At 38.9% G+C, this 19,558-nt stretch overlaps 1 protein-coding gene across 1 annotated transcript in view; it reads right to left on the reverse strand.

The window, feature by feature from the left end:
- Positions 1-14,341: 14,341 nt before the first annotated feature.
- The window catches only part of PPIG (peptidylprolyl isomerase G (cyclophilin G)), a 19,751-nt gene continuing 14,534 nt past the window's right edge, over positions 14,342-19,558 (reverse strand). Inside the window, exons 8-12 of the mRNA XM_009894573.1 lie at positions 18,537-18,741; positions 17,374-17,541; positions 16,749-16,833; positions 15,748-15,884; positions 14,342-15,461 (exon numbers count right to left, since the gene is read on the reverse strand). Coding sequence (XP_009892875.1) covers positions 14,342-15,461; positions 15,748-15,884; positions 16,749-16,833; positions 17,374-17,541; positions 18,537-18,741 — 1,715 coding nt within the window. The remainder of the gene's footprint in view (positions 15,462-15,747; positions 15,885-16,748; positions 16,834-17,373; positions 17,542-18,536; positions 18,742-19,558) is intronic.

Genomic DNA, 19,558 nt, shown 5'->3' on the forward strand with positions numbered 1-19,558 from the left:
CCCCGCCGGGGGGGGGTGGCAGGGCAGGAGCGTGGTTTTTTTGGGGCGGGCGGGCGCTCGGGTGAGGCGTCCTGTAACGCCGTGGCTCTCCGATCCCCCCCGCTCCGTGGTCGGGCTGAAAACGTCTCCTCCCCTCACCCCCCATTTCCTCCGTGACCGTTCTCCCGCTTCAGAAACGTCTCTTGTTGCCAGTGGCTGTGTCTGTCCTAATATATTGAACAAGGGGGTCTGTGTTCTGATACTGAGAGGGAGCGGCTTCTCCCGCTAAGGCAAAACTCTTTATTATTGCCGCTTCTCCCAGCCCAGAGCCATTCACGCATCCAGGTAGCACAGGCTGGCGACCATGGCTTGCACAGCGCTGTGGCACTGCTTGGAAGACGGCTGGCGAAGGCCCAGCTTGTACAGGGAGTGGGCTGGCAATTAAACAGGCTAATCAAATTCAGTCTAATGTTGGAGTCCATGTGCTGGTCATGGTTGCTTTTGCTAGTACAGGCTTAACCAGCACCCTTGCACGCGGACTGAGCTTTGGACAAAGGGTTTGCAGCGACCTTTTAAAAAACGTGATTCTATTTTTGATCTCTGACATACTATGTTCACTTCAAAATGTGTTGGGTTTTTGTTTGGGTTTTTTTTTTAATTTTAAAGTGCCTGTAGATGTGCAGAATCTGTGTCTGTTCATTATTTCATGCACTCCTTAGCTCGTTTACTCAACTCCTTTTCCTGATTCAGAATCAAGGAGCACAAGCGTCAGGCAGATCTGGCCAAGCTGGAAGACAAAAGAGAAGGAGAACAAATACAGAGACTGAACCAATTGTACCAATTGGAAATTCAGAGAAAAATGGAAAAGGAACAGGAGGAAAAAGCTGAACGCCAGAGGCTGTATCACGTAAGTAACAGGAAAGCAGACAGTTCAAAATGCTTCACCTTGTCTGCCTGCAGTGAAACAATAGCATTCATATATCTAAACGGGCCTACTGGCAACAGGAGGTTTGTTGCTGGCTTCAGTAGCACTGGATTACACGCCTACCCTGCCAGTTGCAGGCCATGTCTTTCTGCTGTGCTTTTGAGAAAGGCCTCTTGGAAGCTGTAATGTCGCACCTGAGTCTTGACTGGTCTATGATAGAAAAAGCTTGCTATAGACAGCAAAGAGATTGTCGTTGACTTGAGAATTGGATTTAGGTTCCATGTACCTGCTCTGGTTTAAGCCCGTTTTCTTTTGTTAGGAAGAGGGAATAGCCTGAATCTGAACATGACAATATCTTTTTAATACGACTTTCCCTTTGTGATTGGAGATGTTTAGAAAATTAGTCAAGATCTACTTACCACACCTACTGTTCCCCTCCCCATGCCTGCTTCAGCAGGGAGACTGAAGTGGAGGTACTGGGATGATTCATTGCCATGTGAGACAGTAAATGGAGAGAATTCCCACTGAAACCCTGCTTGCTTTTTTTCCCCTATGCTCCTCACCTCAGTTATGCAAATTTTACAGCATTTGCCCCCAACCTTGTATATTTAATGAAAGCTATATATACTAATAACTGCCATTTCTGTGTGATTACAAAATGCTTTATGCCTTACATTTTTATGGTTCTACAGACTCTTGCTGTTTGAGCCCTTCAGAGTCTGTGCCATGTGAATGATACACAGGATGGGAGCAGTACAGTTGGAAGGGGGGAAGTAGAGGAAAGAATATAAGTTAAAGATACTGTGCTTGGGTTGGGCCTGCAGCCACATACTAATTCTACTTTTGTGGTAAGTAGGTCCTGAGAATTCTCTTCCATCTCTGGGTTTCTATCTTCTATAGCTTCTCCACTGGTGCAACCAAAGAATTTACTATAAGCTAAGCCTGAAGTCTCTGCTAGATTTTTTTTTTCCAGTTCATGTTTCCAAAATCTCATTCTACATAAAAAGTATTTTTCCTTTTAAACAGGAATATGTAGCTGAACAGAAAATAATAAAAGCTGAAGAGAAACAAAAAGAAGATGAAGATGATGATCGGATTAAGGCTTATATTAAAGGAAAAGAAATGATGGCTGATCTGACAAGAGAAAAAGATGCAGAGACTAATAGGTGGGTCTAGGGCTGTAGTTTTCAGTGTTAAGATTCAAACTTGCAATTTAATTTTGTGACAAGTGTTACTCTGAATTTTTATATTGGCGAAATCAGAACTTTGTGATGCAAGCATTTTTTCTGTAATTAGAACTTGAAAAAGAAGTAGAAAGTCCAGAAGATATACCTACCAGTTCCAGTAGTAATTGGTGCTGTTGGGGGAGGAAGTGGGACTGCTGGCTTTGTGAAGAGCAATGCCACAGGTAATCTCAGCAGATATCCTGGTATGTTACGGTAGCTCATGTTCTTCTGCAGGTTAGTGCAGGAGCATAAGGACAAAGCTTTTGAAAAACTAACTGCACAGATGAATGAAGCATGTAAGATTGAAGATGATCGTCTTGCCAGAGGAGCTGCAGAGGTAGAAGATGAATACCAAATGAAAAACAAAGAGACAGAAGCGAAAAAAAAGGCTGCCATTGAATCGATTGCTGAACACAGAGACACTGTGGTAAGAAACCTAGCCTGTTCTTAGTCCCCTTTCTGTCATATACTTGTATTTCTGAATACCTCTTAGAAACATCATAGATTCTACAGCTGTCTTGAATGAGGCATACATGCAAGTTCTGACTTGGCAGCTGCCTCTCATGTTTACCATCTATAGTTTCAGAACTAACTTCTTAAGAAAGATGCAACTGGTACCTGTGATGATCCTCTTCCAAAAAATTAAAAGTTGGAAAGCTCTGTAATTGTTGCTAACTTGTGCAAACATTTTCCAGACTCTGCAGTGTTTACTCCAGCTGAGGAGCCTGGCCCAGATCACAGCTGGTGTATGGTGCCATGCATCAGCATGCTTCATCATGTCCACTTCCATCTTTCCTGGTGTCCACTCTCCCTCTCCCACTTCTGTGTTGGGCGCACGTCTGCCAGGGCTGCCAAAAAAACTGGACTTGGACGCTGGCCAGCCACAATGACCATGCTTATCAGAACACTGATACAGGGCTGCTTCTGCTGAAAGATATGACTTCCAGCTTAGTAGGCTAGCTCCTTGGTGAACTTTTTTTGTGTATTTTGTAAAATACAGATGAAGATGAAGGTGGAAAAGGAGAGAGAGGAAAAAGCAGAGGGTGAGAAGGATCGTAATCAGTGGATGACAGCAGATCGTGTCTACTTGGAAATGGAAAAAGCCAAGAAACAAAGACAACGTGACGCAAACATGGAAGTACAGAAAATTCAGATCCAGCAAATGGTAAATAGAAGAGCTGCACCCTGTCAGCCCCTTCAGAAAGAAGCACGCATCTAAACCCATAGTACTAGATCTCCTGGGTGGGAGAGAAAGAGGAAGCTTGCTGTGGGCGTTACATGTGCATATTGTTTGTATTTTACCTGTGTACACTGCAGCTGCTGATGTTGGGGACCAGCCTCCTCTCACAGCAGTGAAACAGAAGCCTCTTCCAGGCTGGCTTGGCTCATGCTGGTTGTGGGGGGATCACCTGGGAGGGCTGGTAATAAGAAAAAGATCAACAATGGCAGATCACATCCTGGCCTGTGTCATGCCATTTTTTTCAGCCATGCCACTACCGCTCTTGTTTCTTCTGGGCAGGTCACCAAAGAGCAGCAGCTAATGCTGATGTTCACTCAGCTGTTCAGTGTGCCTTTTTTGTGGGGGATATGGCATGAAAGAGAAGTTGGAAGGGATGGTGTTTGACAAGTATCAACTGACATCCCTTTTCTTCGTCAGGCTGAAAAGCAGGCAAAAAAACAGCAGGAAAAGCAAGCAGATTTGGATTATGATGCTCAGAGAGAAGCTGCCTTTCGTAAGGATCGAGCATTTCGGCGATAAAGACAGTGAGTAACTGAATCAGTGCCACTATTGGATATAATTCTTATTCTTCTCTCCAAGCAAGAAACTAGATGTGGGCTTCCTAATCGGGACAACTGCAAGAGTGGCAGAGTGTATACATGTGCAGTACTTTAAAAAAAAAAAAATTGGAGGGAGGCAAGGAAGGATGGCTGATGTAACAACATCCATGTTCCCCCTGCCAAATGTACAGGATCCCCCAGCTTCCTCGGGGGCTGAGCAAACACTTGGCATTGTGTAGGAGCGTTATAACTTGCATGGCCCTCAAAGCCCTGCCTGAGGGCAGGGCCAAGAACTCTCCTCAGAGCCAGCACAAACCCAAGTATTGTCTTGGTTGGTCAGTCCTGCTGTGGTCTGGGGTGCTGTGCTGTTTTTGGACAGCAGAACATGGCTGGGTGGAGCTGATGGACTCTCTGTACCCATATCAGTTAGTGTGGCCCATAAGGGGCTCAGTTGTGGGGTGAGGAAGTTGCTGCTGAGAACTTGATGCGCATGATGCATGCGTTCCAGAGGTTTTGCCCAGAACAGCTCTAGCATGGTGTCAGGGCTGAATGCCCATCACTGGTTGGAGCACAACATCCTCAAGTTTCATCCAAAAGGATCCAGTTTGTGATTGCTTTGTAATGTGAACCAAAGCACAGTAAGTAGGAACGATCAAGAGACTGTTTCAAAAACTCACTTCTGACCTAAACTAAAATGCTGATGCTGCTGCACTATCGACTAAAAGTCACACAGAGTTCTCTCCAATTATCTTTGAGTAACTGATTTTAGAAATTATATATTTAAACAAAATAGAGACAAGGCAGTTAACTTGTGAAATAGTCTCTAAATGTGTTTTTCTTAGTTCACTAACGAAAAATTTATTTCCCTTCTCTCTGAGCTAGTGCTCCTTTTACTACTTGAAGCTTTTTTCAGCAAGCAGAAAGAATGGAAACTTTTAATAAAGCCTTTTGATAGCAAAAGCTGGAGCCCTGAGAAGAAGCATTGATTACAGCAGCAGCGGTGTTGAAATCTACAGAGCTTGATAATGCTTCACATGAATCCCTAGGTGCATATTTGCACATGCTCACTACCATACAATTGGTGAGTTAAATGGGGTTTAGTCTACCTCCACAGCAGCAAGAAGCAAGGTGGATTGCAGCCTCATTTCCTACTCAACTTCAAGAAACAGTTCTGCAGATTATATATGTCTGTGTTTGAAGTCTACAGCCTTTTTCCACGAGCCTTATACCCCTTTTACTTGAACATCTACAGAAATATCAAACTCGAGTACCAGAAAACAACTCTTCCTTTCAGTAGGCCTAGAGTGAAGTAGGAATCCTGTATAATTTTAAAGCACATTGGCTAAATATGGATTTAGTTACCCAAATTCAGCATGAATTACGATGTCACTTTATTCCATTGACTTTGAGATGCACATACTTTGTGTGCTTGCTTTAAATGACCAACTCTGGTTAGTAATCCTCTATAAAACTAGGCAAAAAAAAAAAGCCTCAAGTGTTTTAAGAACATAAAGAAATATTTGAGGTACTAAAATTTTCAGTGACAAAGCATCTTGGTAACACTTCATTGTCTTTTACAGTTGTCCTACATGAAAGGCAAGAATGGAAAGCTGCTTGCAGGAATAATACAGAAGACTAAAATCAGTTTGATGTTTACAATATGTTGAAGAAAACAGGAAGACAAGACAGGGAATAGGCTAAGAGAATAGCTCCTTGTGCAAGTAGAAGCAGATGAAAGCTATTGAACAGACAGAGATGAGAAATAAATAGAGGAAGCTGGGCTCATTCAGTCTGGCAATGAGGAGACTAAGGAGTGATCTAATTAACAACCTACAGCTGCTTGAAGGGTAGTTACAAACACAGCAGAGCCCTGCTCTTCTCAGTACAGTCAGGTGCTTTAAACAACAAGTTGTGACATGGGACATCAGGCTGTGTAGTCAGGAAAACCTGCTTCTCCAGGAGCACACTGTGGTGGCACTGGGTCAGAATGGCCAGAGGTGGTAGAATCACCACATGTGAAGTCTTTAAAGATGTCCTGTGTAAGGCAGGAGGTTGGTCTAGCTGACCACCAGAGGTCCTTTTCAGCTACCCTTTAAAGATGGCAACAAAATACAGGGAGATCAACTGCACCTGAAAGGAAATTGCTGACCTGGAAGAATCTGCTAATTGAGAGGTACCTCTAATCTAATGCCTGGCTTCACTGCTTGTATTAGGTATTAGCTGAAGTTTTAATTAATAGCTAGCAAATCAGAATATGCTTTGAGAAATAATTTGGCTAGTAAACTTTAATCATTGATTTTGCTCAACAAAGAACCCTCTCAGATGGTCTACTGCTTCAGGGACTTGTAGCAGATGAGAAACATAATAGGTATTGGCCATATTAGAATGCCAAGACCGTAGAAATGTAAGGTAACCCTCAGACTAAAATGGAGACCTTAAATCAAACGGCATTTTTTCCATACCTGTCACCCAACTCTTCAAGTAAAGCAGCAACTTAAGTTTGAACATGTGGGCCTCCAGGGTCTAACATGGTATTCTCCCAACAGCAACACAAGTGGTACCTGCATGACTACGGTACCCATGTAAGAAAGTGCTGTTGTCAAGGATCTAACACAACTACCTAGGAAATGGAAGAGAGAAGCTTTCTAAAATGCCTCACATACTAAGGAAATTTAAGTTAACTCACTGCAGCTCTTCACTTTTAGGCAGCGTTGCAGTTACTGGTTTTGTTTTGCCACTGCTCAGCTCTGAGGAATTTGAAGACGACACCTACCTGGAAACAAACTACCTCTGAACAGAAGAGTTGGCATCATGGGACTATTAAGGATGGACACTTTCAAGTCCCAATACAGACTGGCGCTACGCTCCTGAAAAAGAAAAGCAAAAAGTTTTTTTCAAAGCTCACTGGTTGGGTTAGGTCAAATAATTTATTCTGTTTCAATAGCTTTCAGATGTCTGTTACTAACTTACTCCTTTCTGGTATCTCTTGAATGGAAGAGTGCCATAACTAGTCTGTAAACTTCCTCCTTGTTCTGGCAGTGCATCCTTGTCTCTGCTGAATCTTCCTTCTTGTTCAGTGCATCGTTGAGAGAAGGAAAATTCACTACTTAAAAATAGCTCTCAACCCCCCCCCCCTTATTTCTGAAGGCTAAGCTTTAAAAGGGAGTTGAAGTGAAGGCCAGAAGTGTGACAAGACCATATGAAATGTCTTATTTGGAATTACCTTAAATTCATTCATTTATATTTAAAATAAGTGAAGTTGTGCTATAGGCTTTGTTAAACTTGTAGTGCATGTAGTTATTCCCTTCACACTCCTGCACTGCCACCACTACAATCTAAGCTGCTTTTTGTTTTGGTGCCTTTGGCATTAACAACTAGATACCTAAGTGGGTACATAAATGATTCAAACCTGCCTTCTAGTCTGTTAAACCAGTCCCTAGAAAGCTGTCTTAAAAGCATAGCTGTTCGTAGCTGGTTGATACTGTCTTGCATAACCCAGCATGGCACTTTCTTTTTCTGTGGGTTTCCTCATCTCCAATACGCTATCCAGAGAAATGCACAATTCTCTTAGTGCTGAAGGACTTGAATGTAAGAACTGCAGCTCCAATAAAATTCAACATTACATCTCTCTTAACATAAGAGTAATTGCCCCTGCTCCCCTCAAATGAGTAGCACCTGGTCTGACTCCTTTGCCTGGTTTTCCTTTACATAGTAAAGGTTAGAAAGCAGCAATAGCTACTGAGCAGACCAGAGACAGGATCAAAGGTATGAAACTAGTAAGATCTGGGATACAAAAATCCAGCAACTGGTACAGTGGCATAGTGGACAAGGGAGAAATTGGACTATCTTTGGTAAAGCTTAGTGTTACGTTACTGCTCCAGGACAAGTATTTCTGCATTAGTTTCACTTACAACTTCTTCATGCATATACAATTAATTGTATAGTAGGTACTAATTGTACAGGAAAATTTAAACTCTGTTTCTTTCTTCTTCAGAAATACATCTGACAACTACTGAAGTATCTACTAAGGACTAAGACACTAGCCATTGTCTCCTTACAAGTTATCAGTACCTGCAAAACTTATCAGTGCCTAACAGCTGAAGCTAACTCTGGAGCAAGTTAGAAGACATACTGTTTGCCAGAATCTGCCTACACTCAACTTCAGCTCAAGAAACAAGTACCATAGCTACAGCCATAGCTCGCAACTGTACCTGTAACTAGTTTATTATGGAACAAAGCAGTAGATTCACTTTCTAGGAAGTCAAGAGGTAACAACCAAAGGTAAACTATTGATTCATCTGTACTGTAATCCTCGGAGTATTGCTGAGCCTCCAGGGCTAAAAAAAATTTCTTACTGAGCAAACAATAAAATTGAATAAGCTGTTTAAAAATATCTTTCTGTAATAATAAACTAATGTTGAGTGTGACTTTTCTGCTTACTTTGGAGAATGCAATGGAAGATAGGAATACTGTCTAAAGTTGTGGCACTGGCTGAGTCTAATCCTTTATGGGAAAGAGATATCTGCAGCAAGGCGGTGTGTATCTAGCACTCAAGTTTCTAAACTGACTAGGAAATAGGAAAAGCACTTTCCTGCTTTCTCCTGAGCACTCTGCTGCCAGCACAGCCAGGTTGGGATAGGAGCGTAGGTGACTTTTTGATCAAGCTTTTTCTTTCACTCAATTCTAAATTGACTGTAAGCTGTCTGACCACTACATTTAAATTCACATCATCAAACAGGTAGTTCTAGTGAAAACTACTGCGCTTCACACACATAAAACACCCCTGGTTTATTTGTGTAAGTACAAGATCAAAGTTTGCAACTAGCAAAAAAATTAGTGATAAGACACTAGATCAGCTTCATTACATGGCTGCATTTTATATGTTACAATATATAGATAGTGAATAGACTGTTATTTGTCATTCTGAAGTAGAAAGCGCTAATTCCATCTATAACTCAACACTGTCATCCAGTTTAGCATGGAATAAAAATCTACCCACATGTTCAGTAAAAATGTATAGATCTTTTTATCTGAAGAGGTAGTGTCCTGACATCAAATCTGTACACACAGTACCATCACTTTAAAAGGCTGGAGATTTGACACTCACAAGCACATTTACACACACAGGTTGCACTATATAACTTAGAAGTGAATATTACTCTAAATATAGAAGATGCTAAGTAATACTGCAAGAAGTACACATGGCAGACATATGGACTATACTAACAAATATGCAAAAAAGCATTTATTTCTGAGAAGTAGTTTAATACACAAGTTGTACATTACATATCAAGAATTCGTTCTCCCAGCTGGCAACTGGATCATCTGTCAGGAACTACTAATTACAAAATGTCCAGAAGACTGAGATACTACATGCACAACACTGCCTGTATAATTAACCACAATGGTTTCAGCTGCTGAAGGAAACCAGTTATCAGCCAGTTTGTCTTACCACTGGTCATAAATTAACAGATCTATTTTTTTTTCCAGTCCTCCCAACCATTCTTTTCATTAGCAGTTATGGCTAAAGCCACACGCTATTTGTATACAGTTATAGGGATATGTACAGGATATGTCTAACTTCCTGCCAAAAATAGCAAGTTTCCTTAAGTGCTTTGCTTGTTGCAGAATTTCAATTCAAAGCTGGTGCTGCATAGAGTTCAGTTTATTTAGTCCTTTTAATGTTAGTGTTAGAACATATGAATAGAAATATAAATTTTAGACCAATCCTATGAATATTTAGCAGTATAAGAACATGAGCTAGTTCAGAGGACAGATAACTGCCCTGTTAGTTTAATTTGAACAATGACTTTATGATTAAGGAAGGACACTCATTTAATTCTTTAACAAACCTTTACCTTTATGTAATTTTATATCTAAACTCACCACTTTTATTATATTCTGTTACTGCTATTCCTTTTGTGAAATTTCATACTAAAATTGGAAAAATTATTTTGGTATGATAGCTTTTTTTAAGAAAAACAGGGTAGATGAATATTACTTTTTGCTTTTATGCAACATGAGTTTTGTTAGAATGGTGTTCCTAACAACATGAATTATTCAAGGATAAGAAATAAGAATTATACTCAAAGCACATATGCAACAAAATGGAAGGTTAAAGTTTTATGTTCAGCAACTGCAGAATTGTACCAAATTCAGATTTTGCAAAATGCAGAGTTCACAGACTTTTTGATATCTATTTCCTCAAATAATTCAGTTAAATACTGCATTAGGAAAATTACTATTTTCAGCGAAAGAAGGAAAGTGCAAGTAACTGTTCTTGACATTTCTATCACATCGACTCTAGAAGTGTAAAGATTAATTTTGTCACTGGTATCCTCCAGGTTAAGTTGACCAAAGGAATACAAAAAAACAAAAAAAAAAAAAAATCAAACCTCATGGCTGCTGCTAAAGTACTACTGCCTTTTCTCACAAAGTTGTTCTTCAAGTATTGGAGAGAGAGAATATATAGATGCTTTAAAAGAGAGGTCTTTGATAAAGCATAGTATGTATATCTCTAGGTTTTCTATTATAAGGAAAGTCCTAAAAGCAGGGATGTACATTTTTGTCAATGAGATAAGTAATGAGTCTACTATGCCCCTAGAAAGTGTGTCCAAAAATACTTTATTTCCTTCAATAAATCAACAATAAATCAACAGTTCCAGGAAAGGAGGCTAAAGGCCTGCTTCTTTTATGTTTACATTAATCTAAAATTGACTTGCCAGACTGACACCATTACAAATTAGAGACATTGTTAGGGGATTACTGCAAGTTCTTCAGGGCATCTGACAAAGACCACTGCAAGGAAAGTCCATACTATGTGATTTCAAGTAGCAAGTGAGAAGTTTCAGGTTAAAGTTTTGACAACTGGATAGAATGAAGTGTTAAAATGTAACCATAGCCGTTTTTTTCTTAAATTTTCCTAAAAAAACCCCAAACCCACACCCAAAACCAAAGCAACAAGTGAAACACTATGGCAATATCAAAGAATCAGCAGACAGCAACACATCTTTTACAGGCAATGGTGTCTACACAACCTTACATTATGTCCACCCACCCTCAGTAAGAATTTGTGCTTCCGAGTTGATGGCAGTACCCAGAAAATCCAACATCAAATAATAGTCTTTCTAATGAAGTTTGGAAAGCTACTGCCAATACTAAATTCAGCATTCCATGAATACATAAGCTATATGGTATTTGTAAAATGTCAGTATCTATTGTCAATACAACCGAGAATGCATGTCTAACTTTTGGAAATTATTTCAAGCCTGTACATACACTTAACCGTATGCTTGCATGGTTAGTCCAGTACTCCCTGCCCTCATTTTGCCTTGAGTCTTGAGGCTCACAAATTCTCTGAAATAAGGTCAGTTCTGGGGTGCTGACAGAAAAAGCCGTCCTCTAAACGTACCAGGTTTTTTCCCCATTTGCAAGGAAAGGCCATAAGCATTGTTTTGGTTACCTCTGGTACACATAAGTATTGCTTTCAAATACGCTTCCCGTTCTGGTTCCAAGCCAAAGGCCAACCACCTGTCACACCACTGCCAAAGACAGCATTGAGCTACACTGTGACCATAGCACAAGGTGGTCACTGTGAACCTGGGAACAGGAAAGTTCTGCCACTGAGGGAAAAAATGGTTCCAGGACAGCAAGGGCAGTAGTTGGTGCCTCACAAGGCAGCAAGAGCTCACTGGAGCTTGGGGACATCTTGCTGTCCATGGGACCATGCTTCAGTCCCACTGAAGTTTGATCAGCATGCTCAATTTCCAGTCTGATAAAGAAAAGTACCAATCTGGAAAATCCTCCCTCTTACAAGACTGCAATTGTTGCGTTTCAGTTTAAACAAAGTGATTGGCACTAAAACAATTTACCATCAAATACCATACAGGCCAGGCACGCACTCATCAAGAGGTAAAGTGCATCCCACGTTTGCAATTAAGAGTAACCAACTTCTTACACAGTACATTAAAAACAAGAAAATGAGCTTTGTGCCACCAACTCGGATGAATTTTAACATGCTATGAAAGAATTAGAGCTCATTTAATTTGTACAAATAATTTTCTGAACCATAACAAAGAAAAAAATCCATATGAAAGGGTATACACGAGCATCTTTTGAAATAACTAGTTACACACAGCTGCAAACTACAATTGGATATAATCTTCATTTTGAGATTTTAAATTAAAGACTTTGTAACATTTTTTTAACAATCCCTATGGATTACCTTATTGCTGACTGCATTTTTTCCCCCTCTTCTACAGCAGAGTCAATATAGTTCAGGGTTTTTTTTATTTGTTTGCATGCTTATATGAGCTTCAGTGGTATTGGCAAGAATATTCTCAGTAGTGCAAACATACTTCTTCAGCAATAGTTTGCTTGTGTCAGCTCCATAAAAAATAGTAAAAGAACACTGCAAACAGTTTTTAAGTGAGACTCTAAAGCACATGGCATGCATAGCACAGTATAAATGCACCGAAGAAGCCTTTGTCCAAGCCACCATACAATTCTCTTTAGCCTAACTTCCTAGCTTTTTCTTACAACAGTCCCCCAAAACAGGACTACAACTTCTCCAAAGTCATACGGAGCTCAGAGTGACTTCACACAGAACAGGTCCGCTATGCAGGTCTTCGGTTCACTCCTACAAGCTCTCTTAAGTAACAGCTATATCATCTACCCACACGTGGGCTTGGGAAGCATTTTTACACATTCTGCATAGAATGACCACTGGAATGCAAAATTCATAATAAAACACGGGGGAAAAAAAAAGGTTGATAGCCAAAGCAGCTCCACTATTCTGCTAAAAAGTAACACTAGGTACTTCTAGTTCTCTTCCCTTAAAAAGGTTGCTTACACTGTTTACAATCCTGTATTTTCTTTTCCTTTCAAGACATAACTATTTGTTTTCCTTTAGCATAACAACTGTCTGGATCACAACCTCAAGCCAAGTTTCAACAATTCTGTTCATCTGCTGTAGACACACACTGATCACAAAGGGGGTTATATAGCAAAACATTTGACGTACTCATAACAAAGACAGTAAGAACAAGTTATGTCATACACTCAAAGATCTCCCCAAAAAATCAGCTCTTGAAATATTGTTTCGCTTTGACACAGCTTTACAATAATGCTTGTCACTTCTCTTCAGGAATTTCAAGATTTGCCAGCCTTTGGTGTAAATAGTTTAATGGACTGAAAGAAGTGTTGGAGTTTGTATGAAAGATACCCTCCTCTCAGCCACTACATTACATTACTGTGTAACGGCTGCTCTTGTGTGATCGCACACATGCGAGCAACTCCAGCAGCAACACAAACCAACCTCCTCCTCTTTCATAAGGAGGTGTGGTGGTGAGGAAGAAGGGGGAAGAATGTCCTAGAGAGGAGAGGAAGGGAGGAAGGCAGAGAAGGGACAGAATTGGTTTGAGGAAGACACACGTATAGCAGAGAAGGAGGAGGAATTCACAGTACAGTCTTTAGAATGAGGGGATGCAGGGAGGAAAGCCAATTTTTGTTAAAAAAAAATTAAGAGCCTGTCTTAAAAAATTGCTTGAAATTCTGCTTCAACTACCCCAAAAAACACTATTGGAGAACTGCAATAGTCTTCTCACAGAGTGCTGAGAAGCAGAAAGAGTAGAAAGGATTTTCCTGGTTCCTTATTCTGACAGCCACTGTGAATTCTGGTAATCTGTTTCATCTCTGTGCATCCATTAATTAGCAACTGAGACAGGGCAGTCTGCAGCATCCAAACTGAATTTTCTGCAGTAGACAAACATGAAAACATGGGACAGAAAAAGTAGGTTACAGGGAAAAATTTACACTGATAAGCGCTTCCAAAAAAATTTTTTTTAGGACAGAAACAACTCCCAAACACAGATGACTGCCTTACAGCATGAATTAATTCTACTGTTGGCAGTGACAGAAGTACAAACAGTGAAGATTTACTTAATTAATTCACTCTGTGATTACAAAAAAAAGCCCTGTAATTTTCCTCTATAAATTAATTTCCTTAGGATTTAGATCTACTGAAATACAGATGTAGCAAGGCTGGAGTGATGAACACCTCGCAACATTCTCCTAACTTTAGATGACGTAGTATACTTGCAGCTTTCTTCTTCACACATGAAACAAGCTTCTTCACAGGCAGCCATTGTTTACACTAAACTAAGTTCATCAGCTAAAAAATAGATGTGGCATGAAGTTACCCTTCTAGCTGCCAACACACAAGGATACACAAACCAATGAAATATTTAAAACACAGCACACTGTATTACACATATAGTTCATTTTTCATTTCAAGTTTATTAAAACTTTAGCAGTACAAATGATCCAGGTTTTAGATTATCAAAAGACCAAACTGAAGTCCACATCTTAAAAAAAGGCGTTTCCCAAAATGTCTCTCAAACTTTGAGACAATGGAAACATTAAGTCCACAAACTCATCCATGCCTGTCGTCATCTGTTCCAGGACTTGTTTCGTGATCAGACTTTTTATCCTTACTAGGGGTATGATCTCTTTCCTGACTCTTTGATTTTTGGTTTATTTCTTTTTCTGCTGAGGATCTGGTCTTTTCCTTTTCTTTACTGCTGCGTGAATATGATTTTTTTGATTCTCTCTCTTTGCTACTTGTTCTCTTTTTTGAGTCTGGACTTCTATCCTGATCTCTACTAGACTTCTTATCTTTACCGGATTCGGGACTGCTACTTTCACGGCTTTTTGAACGCCTCTTCCTTTGGCTTTCAGTATCATTCCTCTTATATGAGCTTCTACTTTCTCTATTTGAATACCTCTCTCTGTTTCTGCTTTGACTTTCCTCCCTCTCTGAGCTCCTTGATTCTCTCCTCCTCCTATTTTCTCTTCCTCTGTATTTATCTGGTGTACCTCTCCTTTCTCTGCTTCTTGATCTTCCTCTTCTTCTTGTTTCTCTATCTCTGTTCCTTGAATAGTCTTTACTTCTACTGCGATCTCTGTCTCTGCTTCTCGATCTTCCTCTCCTACCCCTATCTCGGCTTTTGCTTCGATCCCTTGTTCTACTGCTGGAACTATGTTTTCCTCTAGCATGCTCACGCTCTTTGCTTCTTGACTTACGTTTCTCCCTGTCTTTACTCTTCCTGTGGTCTTGTTCATTACTTCTCGAGCCTGCCCTTTTACTTCTCTCCTTGCTCCTACTTCTTTCTTTATCTCTCCCTCTAGAATCATAGCGCTTTTCTTTTTCTCTACCCTTCTCATGGTCTCTCTCTTTGCTTCTTGATCTTACTCTCTTTTCATCATGTCTACTGTGCTTAGAGTCTCTTTCTTTACTTTTTGATTTCTCTCGGCTTTTACTATGGCTTCTAGATTTAGCTCTTCTCTTGGACTTGCTTTTGTTATGCTTGTCATCTTTTTCTGAATTCCTTCTTGTCTCCCTGTCTTTACTGCTAGATTTGTGATCTTTTTTCTTCTCCTTTTCCCCTCTTCTGCTTGGACTTTCAGAAACTTGTCTGTGGTCTGATATTTTTCTCTCTTTTCCTCTTCCTGGGCTTTTTTGATTATCTTTCTTGTTTTCATTTACTTCACTCCTTGGAGAGAGAAAGATACAATTTTTTAAATATTTTGAATTCCCTCCACTTCAAAAAAATAAGTTGGAAGCGAGACAGCTTCACAACTGAATTTAAATAACATTACATCATCCATATTAGTAACTATATATTTACAGTAGCACGATTAAAATCAGACACAGTTAAGTAATGGGATAACTAAGTTTTTTTTGGGGAGTAACTGTTATCAAGTATCTAAGACAACAGGTATTACTTTTAATATATAAAAAAATTTCAATGCATATATTCCAGAAAGAAATAAACTTACTTGTCCCCTTTTATCCATCTTTCTCCACTAGACACTCTCATTCTTTGAGCCCTTTGCATTTCTTGCCTCCAATGTGGAGGAGTTTCACTGCGTCGGAATCGGTCTCTTGACCTGGATCTGGAAGGTGTCCGATAACGCTTGAAGGGAAAAAGAGAAAATTGGGTTTAAGTTTGAATTTCACATGCTGTGATAGCTAAGCAAGATTTTTATCCCTGGTGGTCGATTCTACACAGCACCTAACATGACACCTCACACGTACATACCAAGTTTATATTGACAGGTTATTAATTTCCTGAAAAATATATTTGACATTCAGCTAAAGCAGGAATACAAAATGTCTGATCAAATAACTACTTTTAAGGTAACTTCAATTTCAGGACTTCTATACTCTGCTGAGAGGTCTTCTCCTGTTACTTTTAATTAGCGCAAATGCAACTCACTTTTTTAACAATGAAAATTCTTCCTAGCTTTGACAAGCAACACGAAAACAATACTTCACGCTTTTTCTTTAAGGTTTTTACTAAAAATCTGAGGGATAGAGACTTCTGGTACTAAAAACATTTGCGACAAGCAGTGCACAAGATACGGCTTCACTAAATCAGAAGAACCGATCTGACAGCCTCCCCCCGCCAAAAAGGGGAGAAGTCTTCCCCGCATTTCTGGCACTGATGTCGTACTGGTTCTTGTGTTCCCTAGAACTCTTTTTGAGCTAATTCCATTCACTAATTCACAGAATACAACAGTAACACAAAGAAAGCATTTTTGGTTTGTTTTTTTTTTTCTCCCGCTCCTTCGTCAAATAAACTCAGTACATAAACAAGAAATGAATTTAATTTTCCTCGTTGTCTTCCTTCAAACCTTATAAATTATGATGCACCATAAATCCTGCCTTTTTTTTTTTTTTTTTAAATCAACCATCCTAATGAAAATGGTTAGTAACACCAGCAGTAGGACTGTGCTACCACCTTGTTTATTTTGGAGAACATATTGTAAGTATTTACCCTTGGTCCTCTTCCTTTTATCTTCCTTCCAGATCTGGTCACTAACAGCCTCCTCTGGTATGTTGACTGTGAATTCGACAGATTACTAAAAATAATTAAAAAAAAGTTACATTGTTTGTAACATCAAAGAAAGAAGGAAATACAAAATAAAACCAATTTTAAAACCTCTTCAGAAATTAAACTAAGTGAAAACACACATTTAATTTTATTTTTTATTGTCAGTGCAGACAGTAACAATCGCACAGTAAAAACTTCAGATTTTGAGACCACAAAACATTTTACAAGATTTCCAGGTTTTTCCACGTTTGAAAGAAGAATAAGTTATAGATGCAGGTTGGACAGTTCCAATAAATTCTAAAAGAAATTGCAATGCATTTTACTTTCTTTTTCTTGAATCAGTCATTTTAAATTTTTCACTCACTAACACCATTTTCAAAGACTAAGCCTTTGTTCTAAGACAAAGACAACAGTTACCAATAAACTGAAGAATCCATTTTTCACCCAGCAGTGCTTACAACATGGAACTGCTTAACAGGGAAAGGACTCACTTAACATCAGAGTGCTAAAACAGTAACGTGACCATACCACTGTCAGCACGCAGTCAGGCTCAAAACGGATATATTACCTTTCTCTTTCCTTCTCTCTGCTTTTCCTCTCTTTTTCTTTCTCATCTACTTTAGGAGGACTTTTCCTCATCAAGAACCGGTTTTCAGGTACAGGAGGAATTTCTTCAGGACGGACAGTAGATAATGGCTGTGCTTCAGGGTTTTCATCTTCACTTTCACTGGATGAGCTTTAAGTATAAATATTTTTTTATATAAAAATAAAGTGAGTTATTTGGATGAGGGAAGACCTTTCAATCTATTTAAGTAATTTAGAAATTCTCTTAATTCAATACACAATGATACCACAAGAAACCCAGGAAACAGAGCTATTTCGGAAGCAACTTTTTTTCCCCCTATGATATCTTTGCTCTAAAATGTATAAATGGAGCAGATTTCTGACAAACATTTTTTATCTATGAATTCCAATGGTGCAACACTGAACACACATTTACACTCTATCCAGATACAGCTTTCTTTTTTTTTTTTTAATTTTATTTTCTTTTAAAAATACTATCAGGAGAGTCAAATTCACATTCTACACTAGCATATATAACTGGCTACAAACTATTGTAATTCCAAGCAGTTCGTATTAACAAACTTGTGTGAAATGGCCTTAGTCCCACAGAAACAATGATTAGGCAGCACTGCCCTAAGTGAAAATTTCTTACATTTTACTGCTAGCTTAGAAAAACTTGACTTGCACTGACACAACTTATATCTTGCATTGAGCTAAAAGCAAAACTACTAGTTTAGAAATAACATTTTTCAGAAGCAAGAGTACCTTTTGAGTTTTATTATCTTCCAGTGAAAATGCAAGACTATTGGCATATCAGACAGAAATAATGTTAAGTATATTCATTTCTTATTATTTTGTTTAGTTTTGCTTTTATTCCTGCTTACTACATTCTCCTAAGTCTCACTACATATAATTTAAATTGAATTGCACAGAAGTGAGTTTAATGAAACAAACTACCACCACCCATTTCAAATTAAGCACGTATGCACATGAACACTGTCCTTTGCCATCATATCAGAAAAATTTAAGCTTATAGATGGAAACCGATTGTCTCCCAGACTTCGAAATAGCTAACTCACTAGTTACAGAATACTATTCTGTAGTTATAAGACATGAAAATAGTACTCTACAGTGTATATGTAACAAAACAAAAATCTCTAAATTGACCTTTTCTTGCTTTTCTTTCTCTTTTTCTTTTCCTTCTTATGTTTCTTGGAATTTTTCTTATGTTTCTTTTTTCGTTTTTTAGATTTCTCTTCCGAAGCACTCTCAGAATCTGACGATGAATCAGAAGATGATTCTGAATCACTTGAACTTTCCGAGTCACTGGATGAGGAAGACGACTTATGTCTTTTCTTTTCTTCTTTCTTAGCTTTAAGTCAGAATAGCAAAGACACATTTTAATATTAAACACTTCTAAATAAACCTCTGAAAACTCAACTTATCTAGTATCTGCCTGAGCCGTGTCATGAGACTACTTCATCAAAATACTTAAGAACAAATTGAAATTTTGGAGAAAACACTGTTTCTCCTAAGTACAATAAAGGATATGTCTAGAAATATGCAAGAAATTTCCAAAATCTGTGTTTAGGAAGTTCTAAAGTATCAAATTTACACTGTCAAAAACCTGTAGAACCATGTAAGTCTTCAGATGATGTTTTATACAACATAAACTACACATGAATTATTTAAAATTTATTTAGGAAGTGTTTATATAAAAACCAAGTCTTTGACTTCAGGTTTAACCTGACTTCACATAAAACAGAGCATAGACTAAACTGATTACTCACTGAATTTAGCTCAGAGGGAAGATTCAAATAATCAACCTTCCTGAAAGTAAAACCATGCTCAGAGAACCGTCCTAATCGTGTGTTGTTTGGGTTTTTTTGTTTGTTTATTTGTTTTGGTTTTGTTTGTTTGGTTTAGATTTTTTAACAGAAAGATACAAATAACTTGCTAACCCTCTAGTATGAAAAGGAACCCTTCTAAAGAGCAAACAAGTCCTTAATTACATATTTCACCATTTCTTGTGTGCCTGCTGGAGCTGCAAATCAGCAGCTTACTGGTAATCTGTCCGTCAGCACCAGTATAGGTTAGGGGTGGACCTGCTGGAAAGTAGTTTTGAGGAGAAGGGTCTGGGGGTCCTGGTAGACAGTAAGTTATCCATGAGCCAGCAATGTGCCCTTGTC

The sequence above is a fragment of the Charadrius vociferus genome, unplaced genomic scaffold (genome assembly GCF_000708025.1).
Source record: "Charadrius vociferus isolate BGI_N301 unplaced genomic scaffold, ASM70802v2 scaffold161, whole genome shotgun sequence".
Classification (NCBI taxonomy): domain Eukaryota; kingdom Metazoa; phylum Chordata; class Aves; order Charadriiformes; family Charadriidae; genus Charadrius; species Charadrius vociferus.